The 21,024-nt window shown below is 51.2% G+C and overlaps 10 protein-coding genes across 10 annotated transcripts; 5 read left to right on the top strand and 5 right to left on the bottom strand.

The window, feature by feature from the left end:
• Positions 1 to 611: 611 nt before the first annotated feature.
• Positions 612 to 2,484, bottom strand: AUEXF2481DRAFT_47574 (uncharacterized protein; the record flags this gene model as incomplete). Its single annotated transcript, XM_013486646.1, has 2 exons — positions 612 to 2,220; positions 2,273 to 2,484. 2 exons carry the CDS (start codon positions 2,482 to 2,484, stop codon positions 612 to 614), a joined length of 1,821 nt encoding a protein of 606 aa, XP_013342100.1.
• Positions 2,485 to 2,697: 213 nt separating this feature from the next.
• AUEXF2481DRAFT_329382 (uncharacterized protein) lies at positions 2,698 to 3,566 on the top strand. The gene has a single exon (XM_013486717.1). It carries the CDS (start codon positions 2,911 to 2,913, stop codon positions 3,508 to 3,510), a length of 600 nt encoding a protein of 199 aa, XP_013342171.1. The 5' UTR covers positions 2,698 to 2,910; the 3' UTR covers positions 3,511 to 3,566.
• AUEXF2481DRAFT_329387 (uncharacterized protein) lies at positions 3,567 to 6,264 on the bottom strand. Its single transcript, XM_013486716.1, has 2 exons — positions 6,017 to 6,264; positions 3,567 to 5,960 (listed from the first exon to the last, which is right to left on the bottom strand). Exons 1-2 carry the CDS (start codon positions 6,181 to 6,183, stop codon positions 3,623 to 3,625), a joined length of 2,505 nt encoding a protein of 834 aa, XP_013342170.1. The 5' UTR covers positions 6,184 to 6,264; the 3' UTR covers positions 3,567 to 3,622.
• Positions 6,265 to 6,532: 268 nt separating this feature from the next.
• AUEXF2481DRAFT_41876 (uncharacterized protein) lies at positions 6,533 to 9,439 on the top strand. The gene has a single exon (XM_013486629.1). It carries the CDS (start codon positions 6,600 to 6,602, stop codon positions 9,348 to 9,350), a length of 2,751 nt encoding a protein of 916 aa, XP_013342083.1. The 5' UTR covers positions 6,533 to 6,599; the 3' UTR covers positions 9,351 to 9,439.
• A 171-nt stretch (positions 9,440 to 9,610) lies between these two features.
• AUEXF2481DRAFT_41874 (uncharacterized protein) lies at positions 9,611 to 13,660 on the bottom strand. The gene has a single exon (XM_013486628.1). It carries the CDS (start codon positions 13,536 to 13,538, stop codon positions 9,885 to 9,887), a length of 3,654 nt encoding a protein of 1,217 aa, XP_013342082.1. The 5' UTR covers positions 13,539 to 13,660; the 3' UTR covers positions 9,611 to 9,884.
• Positions 13,661 to 13,830: 170 nt separating this feature from the next.
• On the bottom strand, positions 13,831 to 14,595 carry AUEXF2481DRAFT_41873 (uncharacterized protein). The gene is made up of 2 exons (XM_013486627.1): positions 14,286 to 14,595; positions 13,831 to 14,229 (listed from the first exon to the last, which is right to left on the bottom strand). The coding sequence occupies exons 1-2, from the start codon at positions 14,520 to 14,522 to the stop codon at positions 14,125 to 14,127; spliced, it is 342 nt and encodes a 113-aa protein (XP_013342081.1). The 5' UTR covers positions 14,523 to 14,595; the 3' UTR covers positions 13,831 to 14,124.
• Positions 14,596 to 14,713: 118 nt separating this feature from the next.
• On the top strand, positions 14,714 to 15,388 carry AUEXF2481DRAFT_6712 (uncharacterized protein; the record flags this gene model as incomplete). Its single annotated transcript, XM_013486529.1, has 2 exons — positions 14,714 to 14,961; positions 15,025 to 15,388. The coding sequence occupies 2 exons, from the start codon at positions 14,714 to 14,716 to the stop codon at positions 15,386 to 15,388; spliced, it is 612 nt and encodes a 203-aa protein (XP_013341983.1).
• Positions 15,389 to 15,503: 115 nt separating this feature from the next.
• On the bottom strand, positions 15,504 to 16,048 carry AUEXF2481DRAFT_31211 (uncharacterized protein; the record flags this gene model as incomplete). The annotated part of the gene is made up of 2 exons (XM_013486573.1): positions 15,504 to 15,823; positions 15,862 to 16,048. The coding sequence occupies 2 exons, from the start codon at positions 16,046 to 16,048 to the stop codon at positions 15,504 to 15,506; spliced, it is 507 nt and encodes a 168-aa protein (XP_013342027.1).
• Positions 16,049 to 16,605: 557 nt separating this feature from the next.
• Positions 16,606 to 18,709, top strand: AUEXF2481DRAFT_73944 (uncharacterized protein). Its single transcript, XM_013486669.1, has 3 exons — positions 16,606 to 16,931; positions 16,992 to 17,112; positions 17,167 to 18,709. Exons 1-3 carry the CDS (start codon positions 16,669 to 16,671, stop codon positions 18,370 to 18,372), a joined length of 1,590 nt encoding a protein of 529 aa, XP_013342123.1. The 5' UTR covers positions 16,606 to 16,668; the 3' UTR covers positions 18,373 to 18,709.
• Positions 18,710 to 19,217: 508 nt separating this feature from the next.
• Positions 19,218 to 20,674, top strand: AUEXF2481DRAFT_329046 (uncharacterized protein). The gene is made up of 6 exons (XM_013486715.1): positions 19,218 to 19,369; positions 19,433 to 19,538; positions 19,601 to 19,823; positions 19,881 to 19,937; positions 19,995 to 20,439; positions 20,496 to 20,674. The coding sequence occupies exons 1-6, from the start codon at positions 19,320 to 19,322 to the stop codon at positions 20,548 to 20,550; spliced, it is 936 nt and encodes a 311-aa protein (XP_013342169.1). The 5' UTR covers positions 19,218 to 19,319; the 3' UTR covers positions 20,551 to 20,674.
• The last annotated feature ends 350 nt before the right edge of the window (positions 20,675 to 21,024 follow it).

Genomic DNA, 21,024 nt, shown 5'->3' with positions numbered 1-21,024 from the left:
GTGACTACCAATGTGCAGCTCGTTGTCGTTGCATGGGTTTCCACTCCTTCCTAACATGGATCTTCAAGTGACGAATCATGGTCAGGGTTATGCCTTCGACAAGCATTTCCGCCAACTAACCGATCACTGTGCCACGATCGAGGTTCTGTAACTTCCAAGTCCTGGCAGAATACAACTCTTAAATGTATGTAGTTCACCCTAATAAATTTACAGAGCCAGAAAACGTCTACGTGTATCGTGAATCACATTTGTGGATATTTAAGTTTGGTGTGATCCGTGACCACCCATTGCTCTCACGATCTTGTGTGTCATAATGGTAAGAACATGTGCACAGACACGGTTGAGGGTGGGCATAGTAATAACAGAATTCTGGCAAGATGCGGGTCTGATGACTTGGTGTCAGTTTTTACCTCGAGCCTTGGTGCACCGAGCGATTGTTATAACTGCGAGTTGGAACATGTCTCTCATATATTAGTGAAGAAAAGTCAAAAGTCAGGACGAGGTAACGGTAAGCATAACCACAAAGCAGATATCAGAAGATATAGATCGAGTTCCGGATTATTACCAACCCACAATCAAGAATGGGAAACAATCTCTCAATCAAAACCAATCTACTCTGGCACAATTCCAGCAACCGCACGCCAGAAATCACACCTTTGACCCCTTCCACCCTCCCAAGCATAAGCATCCACAACTTCAAATGCATTCTCCAACCCAGGCCCCACATACACCGTAGCATTAACCCCTTGTACGATATTCTGACTAACCTCTTGCCCACCCGTCTGATTAAGATTGACCTGCACAGGATTCCAAACATTGAACCTCGGAAACTCTGTCGCTGCTAGGCCTCCTTGTCCAGCTACGTTGGCAGGGATGCTAGGGTTGGAGTTTGTGACGAATTGACCCCAGATAGACATGAATGCTGCTTCAAAGGCAGAGCCTTGGGTGGGTGCTGCAGGGCCAAAGTAGCCGGATACATCGGCGCCGTGTTGGGCTGCGGGGACAGAGTATTGGTATTTGTAGCTGCTGCGTTCGGGGCCGGTGAAGGCTTCAGCCATCCAGTAGGAGGGGCAGACGAAGGTTGTTTCGGCGTATATGTTGTTGGCGCGTTGTTGTTGGCCTGTCGCTACCGAAGATACATTCAGAGCGGTGGGACCTGTGGTTCCGAGAGTTGCAAAGTCTACTGCTGCGGGTGAGTCTGTGGCGTTGGAGCTGGGGTAGTAGCGCAGGATACGTGAGATGTCGTCGTTGCTGAAGAGGGGGAAGGTCAATTCTAGCCATGCTACCAGATCGTCTTCAGTGTTGATGTCTTGGGGTGTGAAAAGAGGACCTTCGTTGGCGTTGTTGCCAACGAGGAGGTTCTGTCCATTGACCTTCTTCTCCAGAAGTTGCTGACTAGGCACGTCTTGGATGAATACGCCATCTGTGACTGGCAGGAAACCCCATGTGCCAAACGTTCCTGATGTCGAGACATTGAAACTGGCGTATTGCAAGGTCTCTGTATCTTGATTGATCAGACACTCAAAGATGGTGCGAGAGGATGAGCCATAGGGTGTATTGGGCATACAGTGTGCAAGACCAGCGAAAGCATAGTAAGACTGCGAAGGTACCCAGTCTTTGTAGCCATATTGCATTGGCAAGTAAGGAGAAGCAGCGATAGCGTTCTTGAACAAAGAGGTTCCCAAAGTACCGCCATAAGCCATAGTCTGCAGCATGACTGCACCACCACCAGCAGACTCGCCAGAAATGGTCACGGACCGAGGATCTCCACCAAAAGATGAGATGTACGATTGCACCCATTGCAAGGCGAAGGTCTGATCCAGGATACCTGCATTTACAGAACCAAAGCGGCTGACTTCATCCGAAGACAGGAAACCAAAGGCGCCAAGGCGGTACTGGATGGCTACAGCAATAAAAGAGTCGTTGTTTGTTTCGATAATAGCCTGCATGTCTTGCTGACCATTACCGAGTCCATAGCCACCACCATGGATCCAGACAAGAACTGGCAGATTGGTAGCATTCGGCGGAGCATAGACATTTAGGAAAAGACAATCCTCGGTTGACAGCATGCTTGCAGTGGTTCTACCATAGGCGTTGAACGAGCTCTGAGGGCACTGGGGTGCAAATGTGGTGGCTTGGATTGTTTGTGAACGGTTCTCTGCAGGAACCTGAGGTGCTTGCCAGCGAAGAGATCCAATCGGGGGTGCAGCAAAACGGACACTTGGGATAATAGGTCAGTGTTTGTTCTTGACGATGTTGGTTGACAACATACCCTTTCCAGATATTAATACCGGTGGTCTGGTTGGTGTATCCCTCATATATTTCATATCCTAGATCAATCTTCAGATCACTGCTGCTGGTAGCATTCGTTGATTGTCTCTTGGTCTTGACGTCCTCGAAAGGTTGACCAAAAGGCACAGCAGCACTGGCAACCAAGGAAGCTGCGCCGAGGAGAGCGCCAACGAGGGTCGAGAAAGCAGGCATCTTGACGATAGAAGTAAGAGCCACCTGAACTGCAACGAACGATCAGGAAATAATCAACCTACTTATACTTCCATGAAGCACACGGGACAGCAATAACCCGGATCGCGATGCAAGAGACTACCCCGCCGGTAAGCTTTTCCTATCGACCCATTGCATCAGACCTTGTAGCTGCTGAACATAGCCGTGAGATCCGTAGATATTATACGAGGACATGTGTGGAAACATGCGGAGTGGTTGTAAAGACGGCACACTGCGTAGACTCGACCATGCACCCCAGCCAAGGAACATGCGAGGCTCCGGAGTTGCAACACTCCAGCCATCTGCCGGCAATGTAACCATACCATCTGTCAGCCATCTGAGACATTCGGCAACGTGAAAAAGCTCATCGGTAAGAAGCCCTTTGCATGGCTGTAAAGCTTCGTCTCCATGAACCAGCCAATGAACAAGACTACGTTCGGCCGATATGCACAGGGCACAGCCCTTGCTTGTGATGACTCTAACAGCATGCTTGATATCAAAGCAGTATGCACAGAGCAAAGCACACACGTCATGACTGCTGCAAAACCCCCACTTCCCCAGCTTTTTGGGGATGACATTTTGGCAAAACGACATGGCGGGGACGCTATACAAACCTTCCTTGCAGGACCAGTGACGTTTCTCGTGCCCGGTATCGCCGGTGGTCCGAGACGTGTTCCTGAGCCGCGAACGCGTGTGCCAGTATCCGTCAGGCACACCAGGTCAATCCGTGCGCGTAAATCTGAAGCCTCTCCGAATACGGAACTCTGTCACACGTGTAGCTGTTGCAAGGCACAATACTTTTCCCAAAGACTGGAGCATTGTCGCGGAGGCACATTGAATCGTGGATTCTCTGTACACGGCTCTGTCAAGTCGAGAAATGACTCTGCCTTTCTACAGCCTGTCATTACACTGCAATCATTGAGAAGGAGAGTCGAAGCTAGAAATCTCAGCACATGGGGAGACAAGCGAGTAAAGAATAGAATCAAGTTGATTGTGGTTATAGGATAGCGATCCGTTTCGTATAGCGCATTCCTTTCAAGACATCTACTACACCAGCAAGAAATGGCCAATCGCTTCAAAGATGCGCTGCGTGACAGTTCTCAATGTCTTCTATCATTTCCTACAGAGATCCGTTCTGGGTTGGCGCCTGCATGGCAGCTTGGGGTGCTGCAGGAGTGCCTCCCATAGGAGCTGTCTGCGCTGGCAACCCAGATGTGGATGCCATAGCCAGTGCTGCGCGTTGTCTTTCCATCATCAACCTCTGTTGATCGGCCGTGAGAGTACTGTGGAAACCAGAGGGTCCCACTGCTGATGGTGTGTTTGGGTTTTGTGGTTGAGCAAAGGTGGGTGTTGCGCGACCAGAGGATGGTTGTGGTTGAGTAGCTGCGTAGCCTTGCGAACGAGATTGGTAAGCTTGCTGTGACGGAACGGGCGTACTGGCGGAACCATAGGTTGGTCGCGTTTGGCCATAGTTCTGCGGCGTGTAGTTGGTGCCTGTAGGGGTGCCATTTGCGAAGGTCGATGCTGTGGTACGGCCGGCAAAAGCGGTCTGAGGAACGTTGTAGCCGGTGCGAGCTGGGTTGGCAGGTTGAGGAGTTTGAGTGCTGTATTGTGGGGCATACGTTGGTCGCTGCTGGCCGTAGTATTGTGTCTGGCTGAAAGTCGAGCGTCCATTTGAGCTGGTGTTGTATGTGTTCGGATAGCTAGCGCCTGCGCGAGGAGCAGTGGCGGGTGCATTGTAGTTTTGCACGGCACCGCCACGGTAGCTTGCGACTGGAGTCCTCGAGCTGTAGTTGGCAGGTGCGTGAGAGGAGCGGCTGGGTACAGATGGGGTGCGCCCGAATTGCGCTGGGTCTTGACGAGCAGCAGCAGCGGCTTGCGCAGCAGAGCTTCGGATCATCCTGGTAAGTTGATCTTCCTCCATGGTGCCACGATATTCCTTGTTCTGAATGATGATGTTCCTCTTGACTGCCAGAGCAGCGAATTGCTCGCCATCCAGTTTGGCAACGGCATATGGTGGAAGCTTTTCGATCAATTGAGCCAACTGTGATCTCAAGGCTCTGTACGTTTCGTTCTCTTCGGCCGAGGGAGCTGTGGATGTGCCGACCATAGCGCTCAGCAGTGGACTGGGACTTGTTGGGTTGCGCGAACCAGTAGGAATGTACGAGTTGCGGATGCGCTGATGCGATGACAAAGCTCTCAGAAGGTCAGAGATATCAGCAAGCATCTGGCCCACCTCGCGATCTTCTTCGTTGATGGTCGACACAACATCGAGCTTGTTTGGCTTGAGGTCCTCTTCGTCAAACTCGTCGATTGCTTTTTGGATGGCTTCCAGGTCTTCAGCGCCCAAGACGACCGACGATTCTTCTTCAGTAGCCTCCTTGGCTGAGTCTTCCAGATCGGTAGGAAAGGGGGAATCTTGCAAAGCCGGGTCGAGGACAAAGTGTTCATCGAAGCGTCGTTGACCCATTCTGTGCCACCAAACCATGTCTTTTGTCTCCTTGGACACCAGGGCTTTGGAGTTGTCCTGTGTAGGCGCGAAACTCGAGTAAGCAGCGCGGAATAGGGCGCTCTCTTGGGCGATGACGTCGGCAGGGGCGCTGTCCTCGTTTGACTTTGACTGTTCCTGGCCATTGATCAGGCTTTCTCTCCGTCTGCGTTTGATGGCAGAGGCAGACTCCTTGAGCTCATTGGCGCCGTAGCCCACCCAAGAACCAACAGTCAGGGGTTGAAGAGTGTAACCAGCCTTGCGCGAAGCTTTCGGGAGTTCGCCAAGAGACCATGAGATTGCGCTAGACTTGGAGGATGAGTGTCTGATCGATTTGGGAGGATTCAGGGGCGGCAGGGTGTTGGAAGGAGGGAAGACGTCGGCAAAGGTAGGGTTGGCTTTCCTGGAAACGACGGCGTCATCGGGATTCAGAGGAATGACCTTTGTGGCGGAGAGCATGTTGGGTAGACCGAGCTCTTCGATGGAGAGAGCAGGAGCTTGGACGGAAGAGTCTGGGCGTGGCAGACTAGAGAAGAGTTGTCTCGGTTGAGGAGCATTTCCGTACAGACTGAGGACAGTCTTTGCGGTTGTGTTTGAGCTCGAGTCATCCTCCTCCTTCTTGATAGGCATCTTGGTGTCCTTTGAAAGTTCGCGCTGTAGGCAGCCCTTGACCAGGGTACGGAAGTTGGCGAGGTTCTGCATCGAGGTAATGTCTTTGTTGTTGAAGCGCTGGCCAATCTTGAGAGGATCCTTGACCTTGAGAGGCTCGAAGAGAGTGTCGAGAGCATCGTCGAGGTCCTGGTCGAACTCTTCGAGGTTCAAGTAGAGGTTGTTCTGCAAGCGCGAAGCGATGGTGTTGTGTGCATCATGGTCGGTAAGCTTGGGTCGCTTGGTTGAAGAGCTGTCGGTCTGGAAGAGGCGCGACGCGTTGGGCAGTGGAAGCTGCAAGACCGAAGGTTCAGGGTCATTCCTGTCATGGAGATTAGTACGAGGCAAGACAGATGGCGGAGAGTAGACGCGACGGACTTTTGAAGGAGCTCCAAGAGGTCTTGGAACAGCTGTGTCGAAGGTTGTGCTTGTTGGCTTATTTCCGAGTCGTCGCGCTTGCGCTTGATTCTGGTGGGAGAAGTGTTGACGGCGGCATGGGCTGCGTCGACGGACTGGTCGCCATTGGGGGTTCCGTTGGTGGTCATGATGCTTGATGCTGTCCCCGCGTCTTTTGTCGCAAAAGTCGCAATGATGAGGGAAGACGCGTTGTGCTTTGGATTGCCGGCAGCCCCAGCTTTTCACAAAAAGATGAACTCGCGACAATACCAACTCGCGATCCCTATTGTCGGACTGATTCAACAGTAGACGTCAATAGTAACAGTAATCCGATGAATAAGACAATAGACAGTGCTTCCTGCGATGACCTGACCCTCGCTCTGCCTCAGACGTGGCCCTTGCATAGTCTTTAGCGGCTCCTGCCGGCCAATCTGCCTGCCCAGTGCCCATCCGCATCCGCATCCGCGTTTGCTTGGCATTCCAGTGTGTTTGGGAAATCATTTTGCCAGCTTGCTGTGCATGTAATTGCAAAGCGACAGCAGGGCTCTTGCGCACGACCTGATGAATGCCAGTTGCTGGTGTTCTGTCCCTTGGTAGACGGGTCCAATATGCTACTCGAACTCGCCATGCCCACAGCTGCTCAATTGGCCAGCACGCCCGTCGCTCCTTCTTCAATTCACGCCATGTGAAGAGCGACAATCTTCCAGCCGACAAGCAGCTTGACATTCTCCGCAAATATGCCGTCGACGACGTCTCCCATCGCTCTACTGCTCGGCTTCAGCTCCACACACACAAAGACAGCGAGACTCGGTCCTCTACGTGGAGTCTCTCATCGAATCCCAAGCACGATGCCTTGAAACGCATTGTCGCTCGTCACCTGGAACATCTGGCTGCACTCGAGACACTGGACGATATAGGCCTTCCTCTGACTAGGCAAGAGCAAGCCACGCTTCAGTCTCTTGACTACAACCATCATCATGTCGACCACTATGCCAACATCTTCTCCAGCAAGGACTCGCTGTTTGCGGCACGTCTACTGATTGCCTCTCATGCCCCTCCATTCTTCGTCTATCACGACTTCCTCGCTCGCACCCACATTAGGCCCGAGGCTCTTCGTCTGCTCTTGGACCATTTACCCGTGTGGGACCCTGACGCTTTCTGTGTGAGCCATGATCTTGTGACTCCCGTCTTCGAAAGATTGCTATACCATTGCCGCCGTGTCTGGCCTGATGCAATCCCGACTATGGCCACTTGGCTGACAAAGCAGTTGCGTCTCTCCGATGCTCGGCTTACACGCATAAAAGACTCTGGCTTGAACGGAGACGACAATGAGCTGATAGCCTACTTGACAAGTCGTTACAACTATGCTTTGCGCCTGCTCTCCCAGCCCTCGCATGTTTCGCCCTTCAAAAACATCATCTTTCAAGAAGCTGCTCAAGCCACAATCCTGAAGCACATGGCCGATCACGACCCTGCTTTTGCTATCAATCGACAAGGTTATCGCGCCGTCGCTCGCGTTCAACTGGCCGCTAAAAAGTCGTCCTCTGAGCGAGAATGGGCTAGACTAAAGTCTCCATCTTGGCCCCCGTGGAAGGAAGACCGTACGGGTATGGATGCTCATATCGGTCTTGACTATGGAATCAGCCGTGCCCGCCAGATCCTGCTCAGGATGCAAGAAGCCGGATACCCTCTAAAGGACTGGGATCGAGTTGCCATGATATACGCAGGATGGGATACGGATCGCAGTCCGACCATCCAGAAGAGGATTTTCCTAGACGATCTGCCCAGGAGTGACATTGCGAAAAGCCTCTGGATTGCTCGAATTAAGACGACACGTACTGCTCAGCAAGCATGGGCCTGTTTCCTGGCTTATCAGGACGAACATCTACCATTAGACCACCGCATATACCACGCCATGTTCGAAGTCTTGATACAGGAGCGTAAAAGAGTCATGCTTGGATCAGAAAATATTGGCCACGAAGTCGATCGCGACGATATGGACCCGCTGTATCCTGGTGATACGATGGAAATCGGCTCGCCCCCGTCTTCTACTCATCAGCTGACCTATATCCGTGCCGAGATGCCTTCGGTACAGCAGCTCTACGATCACATGCGTGAGGACGGGAAGCATCCTTCCGACGATACTTTGACCTTGCTTTTGGATAGCGCTGAGTCTCTCGCCGAGGGCTTGGTCTATCTAGAGACTGGTGCTCAAGATCATCGCATTGCTATCAACGCCCTTTTGCACGGGTCCAAAGACTATCAAGTTTTGCACAAACTGCCCGATAATCTGTTCACTGCATACACGCGACTTCTTTGCCGGTTCCCTCACACTCCACTCGACACAGAGCTGAAAATGCAGTGGCGATATGGCAGCATTATCAAGTCGAACTTCGATCTTCGACAACCGCTAGCTCGTGCTCTCTACCTTCTCGTGCAGCAGAAAAGAACATATCTCCCTGCCTGGAATTGTGTGTTTAGTGCACTGGCTCGAAGAAATGCCCCAACCCTAGCTTCAAGCTGGCGTTCACTACATCTTCGAGGCGAAGAGTCGCTGAAAGAGCAGAATGAGTTGTACGACAAGATCTTTGCTTTCAATCTCGCCCGTCAGGTCAATCAGACAATGTGGGAGAACGACCTCACCTTGGATGAGGATGCTTTCCTAAATATCTGCATAGTCGCTGAGCACGCTGCTAGCGCTGTACACACCATCTTTCGTGAGTACGGGTACAGACAAGAGCATGCTTCGGAGTCCACAGGTCGCCTGATCACTCACGCAAACACCATGTTCCAAGATGGCCCGGACTGGATGAAGGAGCAATTCTGGATTCTGACTGAAGGTGCCAAGGACTCCAAGTCCTCTATGCCTAGAATCGAGAGCTCTGCCGTGAAGTTGCCACATTTGTATACTATTCCCCGTCCGGCCATGCTGCACGCCTATATTCGTGCTTTGGGCCTGCTGCGCGACTACGAAGGGCTCAAGGAGTTGGTAACCTGGATGGCCAGGTACCGTAAGGATCTTGCCAAGCGCTGTGCTATGGATCGCAGAGGCCATGTATTGATGCGGAGGGCACTGATCGCACTACGCGTCTTCTTGGAAGATCGATGGGAGCTGTCAAGGGAGCTGGAAGAGAATGCGGATGAGGAAATGGACGACGGAATCACATCTAGCGCGTCAGCTGAAAATATCGAGGAGATCAAGGCGCTTGTCGAGAGTGTGCCACGATGGGGTGGCTGGCCATCTGATGAGGAGGTTGAGATGTATGTTGAGATTGGTCTTGACAATGGCCGAGAAGAGCAGATGTCCGAGGCTTGAACAACACTTGTATATATAATTCGATTCCTGTAAATACTTTGTGGATGTGGGAGTGGAAGTAAAGATTGAATATACTCTTTCGTCGTCAACTCTCTGCGTGAGATCTCTTGGTGTCGGATGTGACTATGTCTTTCTGCATGATGTCACTTTACTCTGCGCTATTCAAAGAGTGTGTGGATAACAAGAGCCAGAACACATACTGTAAGATAAGGTGGGCACTCATAGAGACAATTCAGAACCAGGTCAATCGAAAAGCTATACTTCGATATTGCTACACAAGACTACTTTATCGTGTTAAGCGGTAGTATCATAGCTTGTGAATCCCTGCATCTGAATTGCAAGCAGAAGCATGTGGACATTATTGCGCTGAACTCGGGTATCTACCTGTGTTTGGTCCTTTCCCTACGCAAATGCTCTTGTGTATCCTTGTTTCGCCAGGATGTTTTCTTCTCTGCATTTGCATAGAGGAAAGTTACTAAACGCTTTGAAACCACAGAAACCCCTCCTTCTCTCCCTAGCTCAAAAACCCCCATATCAAAGAACGAGATACTTTTCCGCAATCTTCCTAGCACCCCTCTCATTATTATTCATGGCCAGAATGTGCATCAATGCAAACGCCGCTTCTTGTGTAAATTCCTCTGCATCAATTTCTCCATCTTGCTCGTCATCTTCACCATCACTATCCTCTCTCCTTGCCTTTTCCCTCGCTTCTTCTCTGACCTTTTCCGCTAGTGCGAGTGCTTTCTCGTACTCTGGGATGGCTAGATGCATGATTCCAAGTAGGTGCCATGATCTGGCTACATTGTATGCGGCTTCTTGCTCATGGATAGCCAAGCCAGTTGCTTTGCGTAAATCTACGTAGCGTTGGAGGAATGCGACACCTTGATAGATTTGCCAGTGTCGGTTTTCGGCTTGTCTTTTCATGGCCATTTGCATATATGCGGTGGCGATGCAGAGATTGATACTCACATTGCCTTTGTCCAGAGTAAGCACTCTGAAGTAGTAATTGAGGGCAGAAGTCCAGGATTGTGCTGCTGCCATGATGTGTCCGTATAGTGACAACACACCGGCATCAAGGTCTGGAAGGTTATAGGGATTGGCGTCACGTTTTCCGGCATGTGTGTAGGAAGAACGCTCTTGACCGGTGAAGGCATAAGCGGCGCGGGACTCTGGGTCCAGCAAGGCGTAATCAAGTGCTTTTACTTGACGCAGGATGAATTTTTGCGTGGGTCCGCTATTGAACCAATTACTATAGCCTGCAAAAAGTCGATTTACAGCAGCGAAGAGTTGATATGCCGCTCCTGAATGTGGCCATTCTGTAATAAAGAAACGGCCTACTTCACACACTTTTTGCTCGTCGTTGAGAAGCAGTGCACATGCCATCCATGTAGCGTGGATTTGAGACTTGTGGGCGAGATTGTGATAGAAGACTGTGGCGAAATGTGTGTTTGTCAGGATCTCATAGCATTTTTCTCGATCCGCGGCTTTGGCGAGGAGGAGTGCGTATTCACAGAAAATGTCTAGCCACTCTGTGAATTTGATGTCGTGGAAGTTGTCCGGGATGCTTTCGTCAGGGACGTCGTCGTCCATGTCCATGTCATCGTTGGCGATTCGCTTCTTCATTGCTTCCATCTCGGCGATCAAAGGATTCTTGTTATTGCGACCGTATCCAGTGAATTTGATGTGCTTGTCACGACCTGGGTAGAAGGCGCGCACTGTCTTGAAGTCGTCCATCATCTCTTGTGCTGCTTCAAAGTAGGTCTGTACAGCATCTTCATCGTCATCCAATGTCTCTCTGGCCGAGTTGACGAGGACATGGTTGGCTTTGATGCGTTGATCTTGTTGCTGAAGACGTTCAAAGGTCTGTGACACCCGTGCTTTGGGAGCTTTGGGTTTCGTTGCCTTGCGGCCACGTTTGCTGGGGCGGAGCATGATTGGTTCTTCGTCTTCATCTTCCTCCTCGTCCTCTTCTTCCTGCTCTTCGTCTTGGTAGTCTCCGTCTTCTCCATCTTCCGGCATGGGTCCCAGAGAGTAGTGTCTGGAAACCGGGCCGGCATGCCTGCCAGACGATGCAGGTTGATCAGGACGTGGCATGAGAGGTGCAAGCGCTCGTGGTGGAGGTGGCTTGTCGACAGTGATCTTCGCCTTCTTCACCGCATCACTTCGGCCAAGTCTAATGACCTCGTGTACCAGCGGAACAGCTTCTGCCATTCTCTGCTCAGATTCATACAGCTTTGCCAACGCAATACGTGACTTGATGTCTTCTGGGTCATTGTCGACAATAAACTTCCAGCACGACTCGGCATCTGAGTTGCGACTGAACATCATGTAGCAGTCGGCGAGCTTCATGTAGTACTCGTGATCACAAGCCTCGGGGACTGATCTGATGGGCTCATAGAATAGGATTGCCTCTGCATAGTAAGTCTGCTCGATCAAACCTTCTGCAACATCTCTGAACAGATCGTAGTAATCTGCAACATCGTCTTTGAGGTCGAGTAGTTGCTGGAAGTGGCGCATCGCTTCTGGAAGATCGGCTCGGCTAACCTTGACGCGGAACAGACCAAGCTTGACCTTCAGTTCGAGAGGAAGACCCTCGCCGTACAATTGATTCTGACCAGCAAATCGACTGTACTTGAACTCCGGTATCTGGATTCTACGAGGCACATCATCGTTGTCGAATTCTCTGTCGTCTCCGGTTACGGTATCCCAGAAAGTGTCTTCTTTCCTGCCAAGTAACCATCTTGACAGCTTCTTCAGGTGGAAAGCTGCTTGAGCGGGATTCTCACACTTCTCAACCAGATCGAGATATACGTTGAGATGTGACCATTGTGTTTCTGGAACACCGAGGGATCTGCCCTTGAAGTAGAAATTGATCGCAACATCATAGGCGTCCTTTGCTCGCCGGATCTCCGGTAGACTGGCCGAGTATGCACACAAATCGGCGTACTGCCTGACAATATTGAGGTCATGGGGCTTTTGACGGACCATCATCTTGGCTTCCCCTCTAGCCCTTGCGGGTTGATCGGACTCCAGAAGCAGATTCAGCTTCTCGCGACGAGCGTCATAGTCATCGGGATCGAGCTTGATCGCCCATGCGAAACAATAGATAGCCTGTTCTAACACCGAGGGAGAACGATTATCTCCAGCCAGTTCGAGAGTTCGTTCCGCAACAGTCCACCAAAGAGCTGGGTCGCGTCTTGTATGAGCACCGTGCAGAAGCACAGTCAGCGAGTCTTGATCTTTACCTTGTGCCAATAGGATCTCAGACAACAAACTGTGAGCAGCGAAGATCTCCGGATTAGCCTTGACAGCATCACGCGCATAGTCTGCAGCGGCCTGATAGTTGTTATTCAAGAAGGCTTGCGTGGCGAGTGACTGCAATCTTTTGAACTCCGGATCGGGTTCCGCGACCGTGTTTCTCTTGTCGCCAGCCTTGCGGCGGCCCTCTCCACGTGGGACACCATTTCCTCTTGGTCGGCCTCGGCCACGACCTCTTCCCTTTGCCATTTTGGGATCGTGATCTGTGCCTTTGATAGCCCATTTCCAACCACGTCTACGCCCGGTGGCATTACCACGCGCGCGTGCACGACCTTTTCCACGACCACGAGATCCTGCAGCAATCTCTTCGTCGAGAATCGCATTAAGAAGCTCGGAATTGATCGACGCGTCGGAACTATCATCGCCTCCATCAGACATTGCAAAGTCGGGGTCAATCCGAGGGTTATCTCTAGCATCCAAGAGTTCGCGCTCAGCGCTGTCCAGACGATGTCGATGAAGTTGAGAGTCTTCTCCTTCAAAATCGTCTTCGTAGATGATTTCGTCATGGTTGTTGAATTGGTGGTTGTTGTTGTGACTGAAATCGGCATGGGCGCTTTGGGGATTCAGGACAAAGTTGAGGCCGTACTGAGCTTGTAGAGCACCATAACCAGCACTCGGGTCTTCATCAACATCTGAGTCTGCGTCCATGTCATGCCCATGCATGAAACCCTCGTGCATCAGAGGCTGTGGTCCACGCGGCATGAAACCTTCATGCATGAGAGCTTGAGGCATAGGAGGATAGTAGTCCTCTTCCGGTTGAGTGTATGCATAACTGTACGGATCTGTCTGGTGAGATAACTCGGGATAAGGTGTTATGTGATATCCAGACGCAGGGTCCGGATAGGAAAGATCGTGTTGTTGGTCGTCCATGGTGGATGGTTCTTTCAGCTTCCGGCAGATTTATCAGAACCTAGTTTTCTTTTGCGTGCCCACTCCATCAAAGGTTGAGAGTAACGGTATGTGAAAGGCGTTCGATAAAGTCTGCAAATCCGAGAGAGTGTGACGAGTAAGAAAATAAAAGAGTCAGTGATGGTCCGCGACAAATTGTTCGAGGCTTCGAGACACGCGACTGCGGGGCGGAGCGGGAAGCCAAGCAGTGTATCAAGGTGGAACCATTTTATCACGAGCAGACACGGACATAGTTTGAAAAATAGTAAAGATAGAGGTGTATATGATGCCATTGTTTTGATGTTCATTTCGGCGTAATGTTGGTACAGATAGTTACGTATGATACAGTGTGAAGACGACTTTCTTCCATTATCCTTCTCCTTGGGCTCCGAATCTCAACAGCCCGGCGTGCAACATGATGTCCAGGATTGGAGACAGCTACTGAGGTAGCAGATGAAAGGATGTATGCTGGTGCATGGTGGCGGACCGCGTGCTTCGGCGTGGGCGAAGGCTTGAGCGGCGTTTATGCGATTGCTGTAGGAGGCGATTGTGAGGTGTCGAGATGGGACTACTTTTGCTGGACAGCAATGTCGCTGGCGCCTTCGCCTTGTAGTCGCTTGAGAGTCTGGTCTCTTTGGTACTCCATGACTCTTCTCTTTTTGAAGTATTGGACCTGCGTCAAAGTCAGAAGATGGCGGCGAAACAGCAGGACATCGGGCTATGACTTACCCAGCTAGAGGCGCAGTTCTGCTCAAACTTGACCGACTCTTGAGAGCATAGCTTATCGGCCTTCTCCCCTTCTCTCACACTGTCGATGATGTTGTTCTTGTCGAGACAGGCAAAGTAGGCGTCGCGGCCCTCCCAGCAGTGTGCGCGCTTGTTGCGATCGGGCGCAATAAAACCGCCATCGGCTGTTGCCTTTGGTGCCTCTGGAGCGTTGGGCTTACTTGAACCGAACCAACTCATGTCAAATGTCAAATGTCGTGGTATGCGAATTTAATAATGGCAAGTTGATTGAAGCCTCGAAGCGGCGAAGAGAGTCCGAGCACCGGAATGTCGGCGGCGACGTCAGCGAGGGAGAGGGTCCTGTGTTGTCACCCAAGAAGCTGGAGAAGGGTGATCCCTCGAGAAATCAACAATAACCTCTACATCATCAAATGCCTCGTCGAAGGCGTCCTGCTCGTCCAGGCGCCCTCGCCGACCTTGCGCCAAAACGGATCCTCGCTCAAATCGTCATACTACAACTTCTATACTACGCCGTCGCAGCTGCCTTGATCCTCTTCACCACCCTCGTCGCAGGCAGAGAAGTCACGGCAGATCTGCTTCTCAGCTGGCGCTCCGTCCGAAGCGATGTCACCACAGGCTGGATGCTGGGCCTCTGCTGGATGATGGACAGCCTGATCTGGTATGCGATCGTCCCTCCTGCCGGCCCAAAACTTTCGACAGGCTAACATTTTGGCGCCAACAGTGTCATCTTCCTACTCCTATTCATCGCCCGATCAAAACTCGTCCCTGACTTTGCCATCACCATTCACGTCATCAACCTCGTTGTCACCACCCTCTACACCAAGGAACTGCCTACAAAATTCTTTTGGTGGGGCCTGCAATTCTGCAGTGCTGGCCTCATGATCTTCCTCGGTGTCTGGGCATGCCAGTGGAGAGAGTTGAAGCCGATATCTTTTGGAGGAAAGGGAAAACAAACTGCCCCTGCAGGCGACCCTGCCGCCATCGAAGAGGGAGCGGGTTTCGCAAGAGAAGGAAGAGGCCCTGGTAGTGATGGAGCTGGCGCATACGAGATGGCCGCCATGTCTTCCAGAGACCACGCTGCATGATGAATCCTGGTTATTATGATTAAACACTAAGTCATATCCAAGCTTTGAGCCATACCATCCTTGCACGCCTGGGAGCATGAGCCGTTCGCTCAGCCAACTATCCGCTGCCGTCCAATTACGTGGTTTGGAAGCATTCATAGCTCTCAACTTCCCGTCCGGCCAGATACCACACAGAGTCCACTTCGTCCAACCTCACCACACCATCTCTTTCTCGGAACTGGACCTCTCCATCTTCTTGTAAGCTCTCTGGACTTGAAACACCTTCAATGGGCACCTGCGACTTGACATCTGCTTTGACAGTAGTCCGACAGACAACTTGCTCCCGCTTGTGCCAAGGGAGAAACTTGGTCGACAGCCCATGCACATTGGATATCCCCACCGACGTTGGATGTAACGGGAGGACTGGATAGTCGCCTGCATATTCTCTGATCAGCTCTGATCACAATCATCAGTATAGGAAGCGTTCCACATACGCGTGAATATACGTTGTTTGAGAGGCAACCAGATATGCGTCAGCTCGTCATCGTCGCTGGCAGTAAGCAACAGTTCCACCGATTTTGCGTCGTAAAGTTGGTATTGTTGGCCACCGAAGACTGGTAAGTGTAACGGAAAGCCAACGACCACATTGCAGGCAAGCAAGAAAAGGAGTGGACGCTGCATTGCAGCAATGATCAGTAAATATATTGAGTTGAAGGAGAATGTTCTGTCGAGGGTGGAAGATGGAAACTGAGTCTGGAGTGGAAAGTACCTAGGTAACGTTCATGGCTGAACGCAGGAGGCCGCTCGTATATACCCCTCGGAGGGAGGCGCGATCCAAAACCTTCCTCCAAGGTATATTTGAACATTCGTGCAGATCGCCCTACTATGTAGCAGAACATGTGTAGCCCCTTGAGATTTTGTACCTCCATAAGATCTGTGAGTTTCTTGATGAGCCTCAAGCACCCCACAGCACATGCTTGCTTACTACTGGGCAATATTTGGGCCCGGCGCATGCATCATGCTGCGCGGGCAAGTTGAGGTCAAAGACGTAGCTTATGTCACTTCGATCTATCGTCATCATATAGGTAGTGTTGTCAATACTAGCACGCAGTGATGTTCGGTGATGCTACCATATAGTACTTACTTGACCGTGTTCAAGAGCATGATCATGTTTTGGAAATGGTATGCTGAAGCACAGACCAAGGTCTTACTTTTGGTCCAATACGGACGTTCAAACTCTCGACACGACCAAAACTTCGACTCCGATTCATCTCACGTAGCCTTCCACAGAAGACCTCGGTATGAAGACATGGCGTATTCTTAGTCAACGTACCTCGAGGACGAACATCTCAGTGCGCCAGTTATCAACAGTGCGCAAACCAGCAAACATCGCATCTTTACTCAGAACCTCTGCCGAGAACACAGAAGAGTCGTCACCAGAAATTGAAGTCAATGGATATGTACGGACCATCAGAAAGCAGAAGCGCATAGCTTTCGCCGCAGTTGGTGATGGTTCGTCTTTGCAACCCGTTCAAGCTGTCTTGACGCCGGATCAAGCTTTGGCGTAGGTCGAAACTTCTTTTTATCAAGTCACTCAAGAGTATACTAAATAATTTCGATGCAGTCTGTCTACCGGAGATTCGATCAGACTTCGCGGTAAATGGCAGAAGTGTCCTCCAGGCAAAGCTCAAACACATGAACTGCAAGTATCCGAGGCCACCAAGCTCGGCTACAATGATGCAACAGTATGTTCTACTTCTTGAACACATGCCCTGCTATGTTCTTATCATGCTCTACAGACGAACCCAATTCAAAAGAAGTACCAAAGTCCGGAATTTCTGAGGACACTTCCACATTTACGATCCCGACTCCCGTTCAACGCACTTGTACTTCATCTTAGATCTCAAGTCATTGGCAGCATCACAAACTTTTTCAACAAGGAAGGCTTTGTGCAGACACATCCGCCTATCATCACCTCTTCGGACTGCGAAGGTGCAGGAGAGGTCTTCACTGTATCTTCCAATGCTTCCAAGGACGGCACACAAAAATCTGATGATGGCGAAGTGGAGCACTTCTTCAGATCACCGAAATACCTAACAGTTTCATCACAATTACATCTCGAAGCACTGGCACAATCTGTCGGAAACGTCTGGACGCTGTCGCCAACATTCAGAGCAGAGAAGAGTGATACGCCCCGCCATCTCAGCGAATTCTACATGCTCGAGGGTGAGATGTGTTTCGTGGATGACGCCAATCAGGTCATGGATATGATTGAGAATATGCTCTCAACCATGGCGAGCGATTTGCAAGGATCTCACATCGTACAACAGATTGTACAAGCAAAATCGACTCAAACTTCTGAGGAAGCTGCTGAAGAAGGCGCAGTCACCGCAGAGGAGCTCTCTCGCCGTTGGCAAGGTATGGCTAAGCCTGACTGGCCTAGAGTAAAATACGCAAACGCAATAGAGACACTCGAAGAGGCAATCAAGCAAGGCACAGTCTTCCAATTTACGCCTTCATGGGAAGAAGGTCTGCAAGCCGAGCACGAGAAGTTCCTTGCCGAACACTTTGGCAAAGGTCAGCCTGTCTTCATCACCGACTATCCCATCGAGCAGAAGCCTTTCTACATGTCAAAGACTCCCGGCAGTGATCGCACAGTAGCCTGCTTTGATCTTTTGGTACCCGACCTCTGCGAACTGATCGGCGGCTCAATGCGCGAACACGACTTGAGTGGCATTCAGAAAGTCATGCAAGAACGCGGTATGCTGCGCGAGTTGACACCAGAGCAACGAGCGGCCGGCGAGAGTGAGATTGCAGACCACAAGCTCTATGACGGCAAACATGCAGGTACACTTGACTGGTATCTCGATCTTAGACGCTATGGGAGTGTGCCTCATGGAGGCTTTGGATTGGGCTTTGACAGACTATTATGCTACTTGGCTGGAGTGGGTAGTATCAGGGACGTGGTTGCTTTCCCACGCTGGTACGGACGCTGCGATTGCTAGGCTTCAGGCTTCAGTTATCAAGTGGTCTACACAATATCGATTCTGTAAATTAGTACATCTAGACTTTCCACAGGATAGGACGGTTTCCGATGAGGCCGCGTGAATGACAATACACTGTGAGAGGGGTGAATAGATGTGATCCCCTTGCGCCAGCGGTGAAATGGCGACGGATAGCTTGCCCCTAAACAGCGAGCGAGCAAAGCGACACCGGAGAGCTCGCTTCGCTTGCGGCTTCCCGTCAGCTTTAAGTTATCTGATTGACAATTTCGACCGCTCAATCTATATTGGCGCGGCATGCATGATCTTCCATGCTGGTACTTTGTTTGGAATGGTGCGCATATGCTCCATACAGCAGGAAGATGGCATTGCTATTGTCGATGATGGAGAACAGCGACAGCAACAACGGTCCACACATTCAGAGGACTCTCGGAATTGCCTCGGTAGGGTTGGATAAGCTATCTTCTTTACAAATTCGACGGCAGCTAGCGCGGAGATGGTCAAATGGTTCTTGGGAAGTGCCAAAAAAGGTTTCACGGGCCACGGCGTCCCGAGGCTTCCAAGCACCAACCGTCATACGGCAAATGCCATGTATCGAGATGCATAGTGGATTGCTCTGCTCTCATCTTTTTCCCGGATACGCCGTAGAAAGAAAGACGACAAGGTCTCTTTGTTCAAAACCCAAACATCTTCAGCGATACACGTCTCGCGGAACGCCCCTAGGAATAGACAGTGCGCCGAATTGACGACTCCGGATTCTCTTGACCCTTTACAAATATCGGCGCGTCACCACTAGTAACTTTTGCAAAGCTTCCCAGAGGTCACCGGTTTTGCCGCATACACTGTAGTTACTGAGCTGCACGCGCATTCAAGCACACACGCTTGCACATCTTTCCCTTCAGGAGACGCCCAACCTGGATTCTCAATCTCTCGCCCCTATCATCGGACACATGTCCGTACAAGAGAAGATGGTCCTCGAGGAGGAGGACAATGAATATGAGTGAGCACACACACAAGCCGACGCGCAATCAGAACGGATCAATTGACGAGGATGCCCATACAGCTACGAGGGACTGCCGCCAAACTTCAGTCTGGCGGCCAACATGGCGGCCGGTGCCTTCGCTGGTGTCGCCGAACACTCGGTCATGTACCCCATTGACTTGTTGAAGGTGCGTCGGGACCTTTGAATGCTATCAGAAGAAGGATGATATGCTGACTCTGAGATTTCTAGACACGAATGCAAGTCATGAGCCCGACACCTGCGGCTATCTACACCGGTCTCGGAAATGCGATCGCTACCATCTCAAGAGCCGAGGGCTACCTCTCATTATGGAGGGGTCTGTCGAGTGTGATTGTGGGTGCCGGACCTGCCCACGCCGTCTATTTCGCTACATACGAAGTGGTCAAGCAGCAGATGGGTGGAAACGCTGCAGGCCACCACCCTCTGGCAGCCGGTGAGACCGACACATTTGCGCCTCTCTGATCGATCGAGTACTGACCAAAACTTACAGCTACCAGTGGTGCTTGCGCAACAATTGCCAGCGACGCCTTTATGAACCCCTTTGACGGTACGAACTGCCTTAGACCTTCCCTTCCGGAATCTCGCGACTAATTACAATCCGCAGTCATCAAGCAGCGCATGCAAGTACACGGAAGTGTCTACACATCTCTTACCCAATGCGCTCGCTCAGTCTTCCGTAACGAGGGTCTCCGCGCCTTCTACGTCTCCTACCCCACCACTCTCGCCATGACCGTCCCCTTTACCGCCCTTCAATTCACCGCTTACGAGTCCATCACGAAATTCATGCACCGCCGCCCCGGCTACGACCCCTTGACTCACTGTACTGCCGGAGGTCTCGCCGGTGGTATTGCCGCTGCTGCTACTACTCCCCTCGACGTTATCAAGACTCTGTTGCAAACTAGAGGCAGCTCCACCGATGCCGAAATTAGAAGCGCCAAGGGCTTGTTTGACGCTGCTGGTATCATCGCAAGAAGAGATGGCGCAAAGGGTTTCTTCAGGGGTATGAAGGCTAGGGTTGTCACTGCTGCGCCTAGCACTGCTATCTGCTGGTATGTTCCCACACCTTCAAGCTGTGCAACCGACACTCGCTAACTGATCTGCACAGGTCCGCCTATGAGGTCGCCAAGGCATACTTCATCCGCGCCGAGGAGGCCAAATGAGTCTGACCACTCCAGTTTCGACCTTAGCATATCGGCTCCTGTTTCCCGTTTCCGCCTCTCGTTCTGCTAGATTGACTCGATATCAACCCTCGACTGCTGCAAAAGACGGTGCGGACAATCTTGAAGCGGCGCGATGATTGTGCCAGGACGACTGAAGCATTTTCCTTTCGAATTTTTATCTTGGTTCATTGCAGTGCCTGTTCGCTCCTTTCCGCTGGGCGCCTCATACATGTCTTCTCTTTGCTGGCTACTTTGGACATCTGGACAATCTGAACGGATGTCCGAGATTCGTGTTTCTTTCCCTTGGCACAATTTTTGCAGGAGTAATGGCGATCTCACAAAAGACGGCGGTCATGCTACGATGCGATGGAAGCGACATGTGTTCTGGGTCAATATTCAGACCAAATGAGGCTTTTGTAAGAACAGGTATGAGGAGGAAGAATAAGAAGATATGGGTCTGCGTGTACAGAAAAA

This window comes from Aureobasidium subglaciale (genome assembly GCF_000721755.1).
Source record: "Aureobasidium subglaciale EXF-2481 unplaced genomic scaffold scaffold_16, whole genome shotgun sequence".
NCBI classification, from domain to species: Eukaryota; Fungi; Ascomycota; class Dothideomycetes; order Dothideales; family Saccotheciaceae; genus Aureobasidium; species Aureobasidium subglaciale.
Note: the sequence above shows the minus strand (reverse complement) of the source record. Positions and strands in the feature narration are given on the sequence as shown.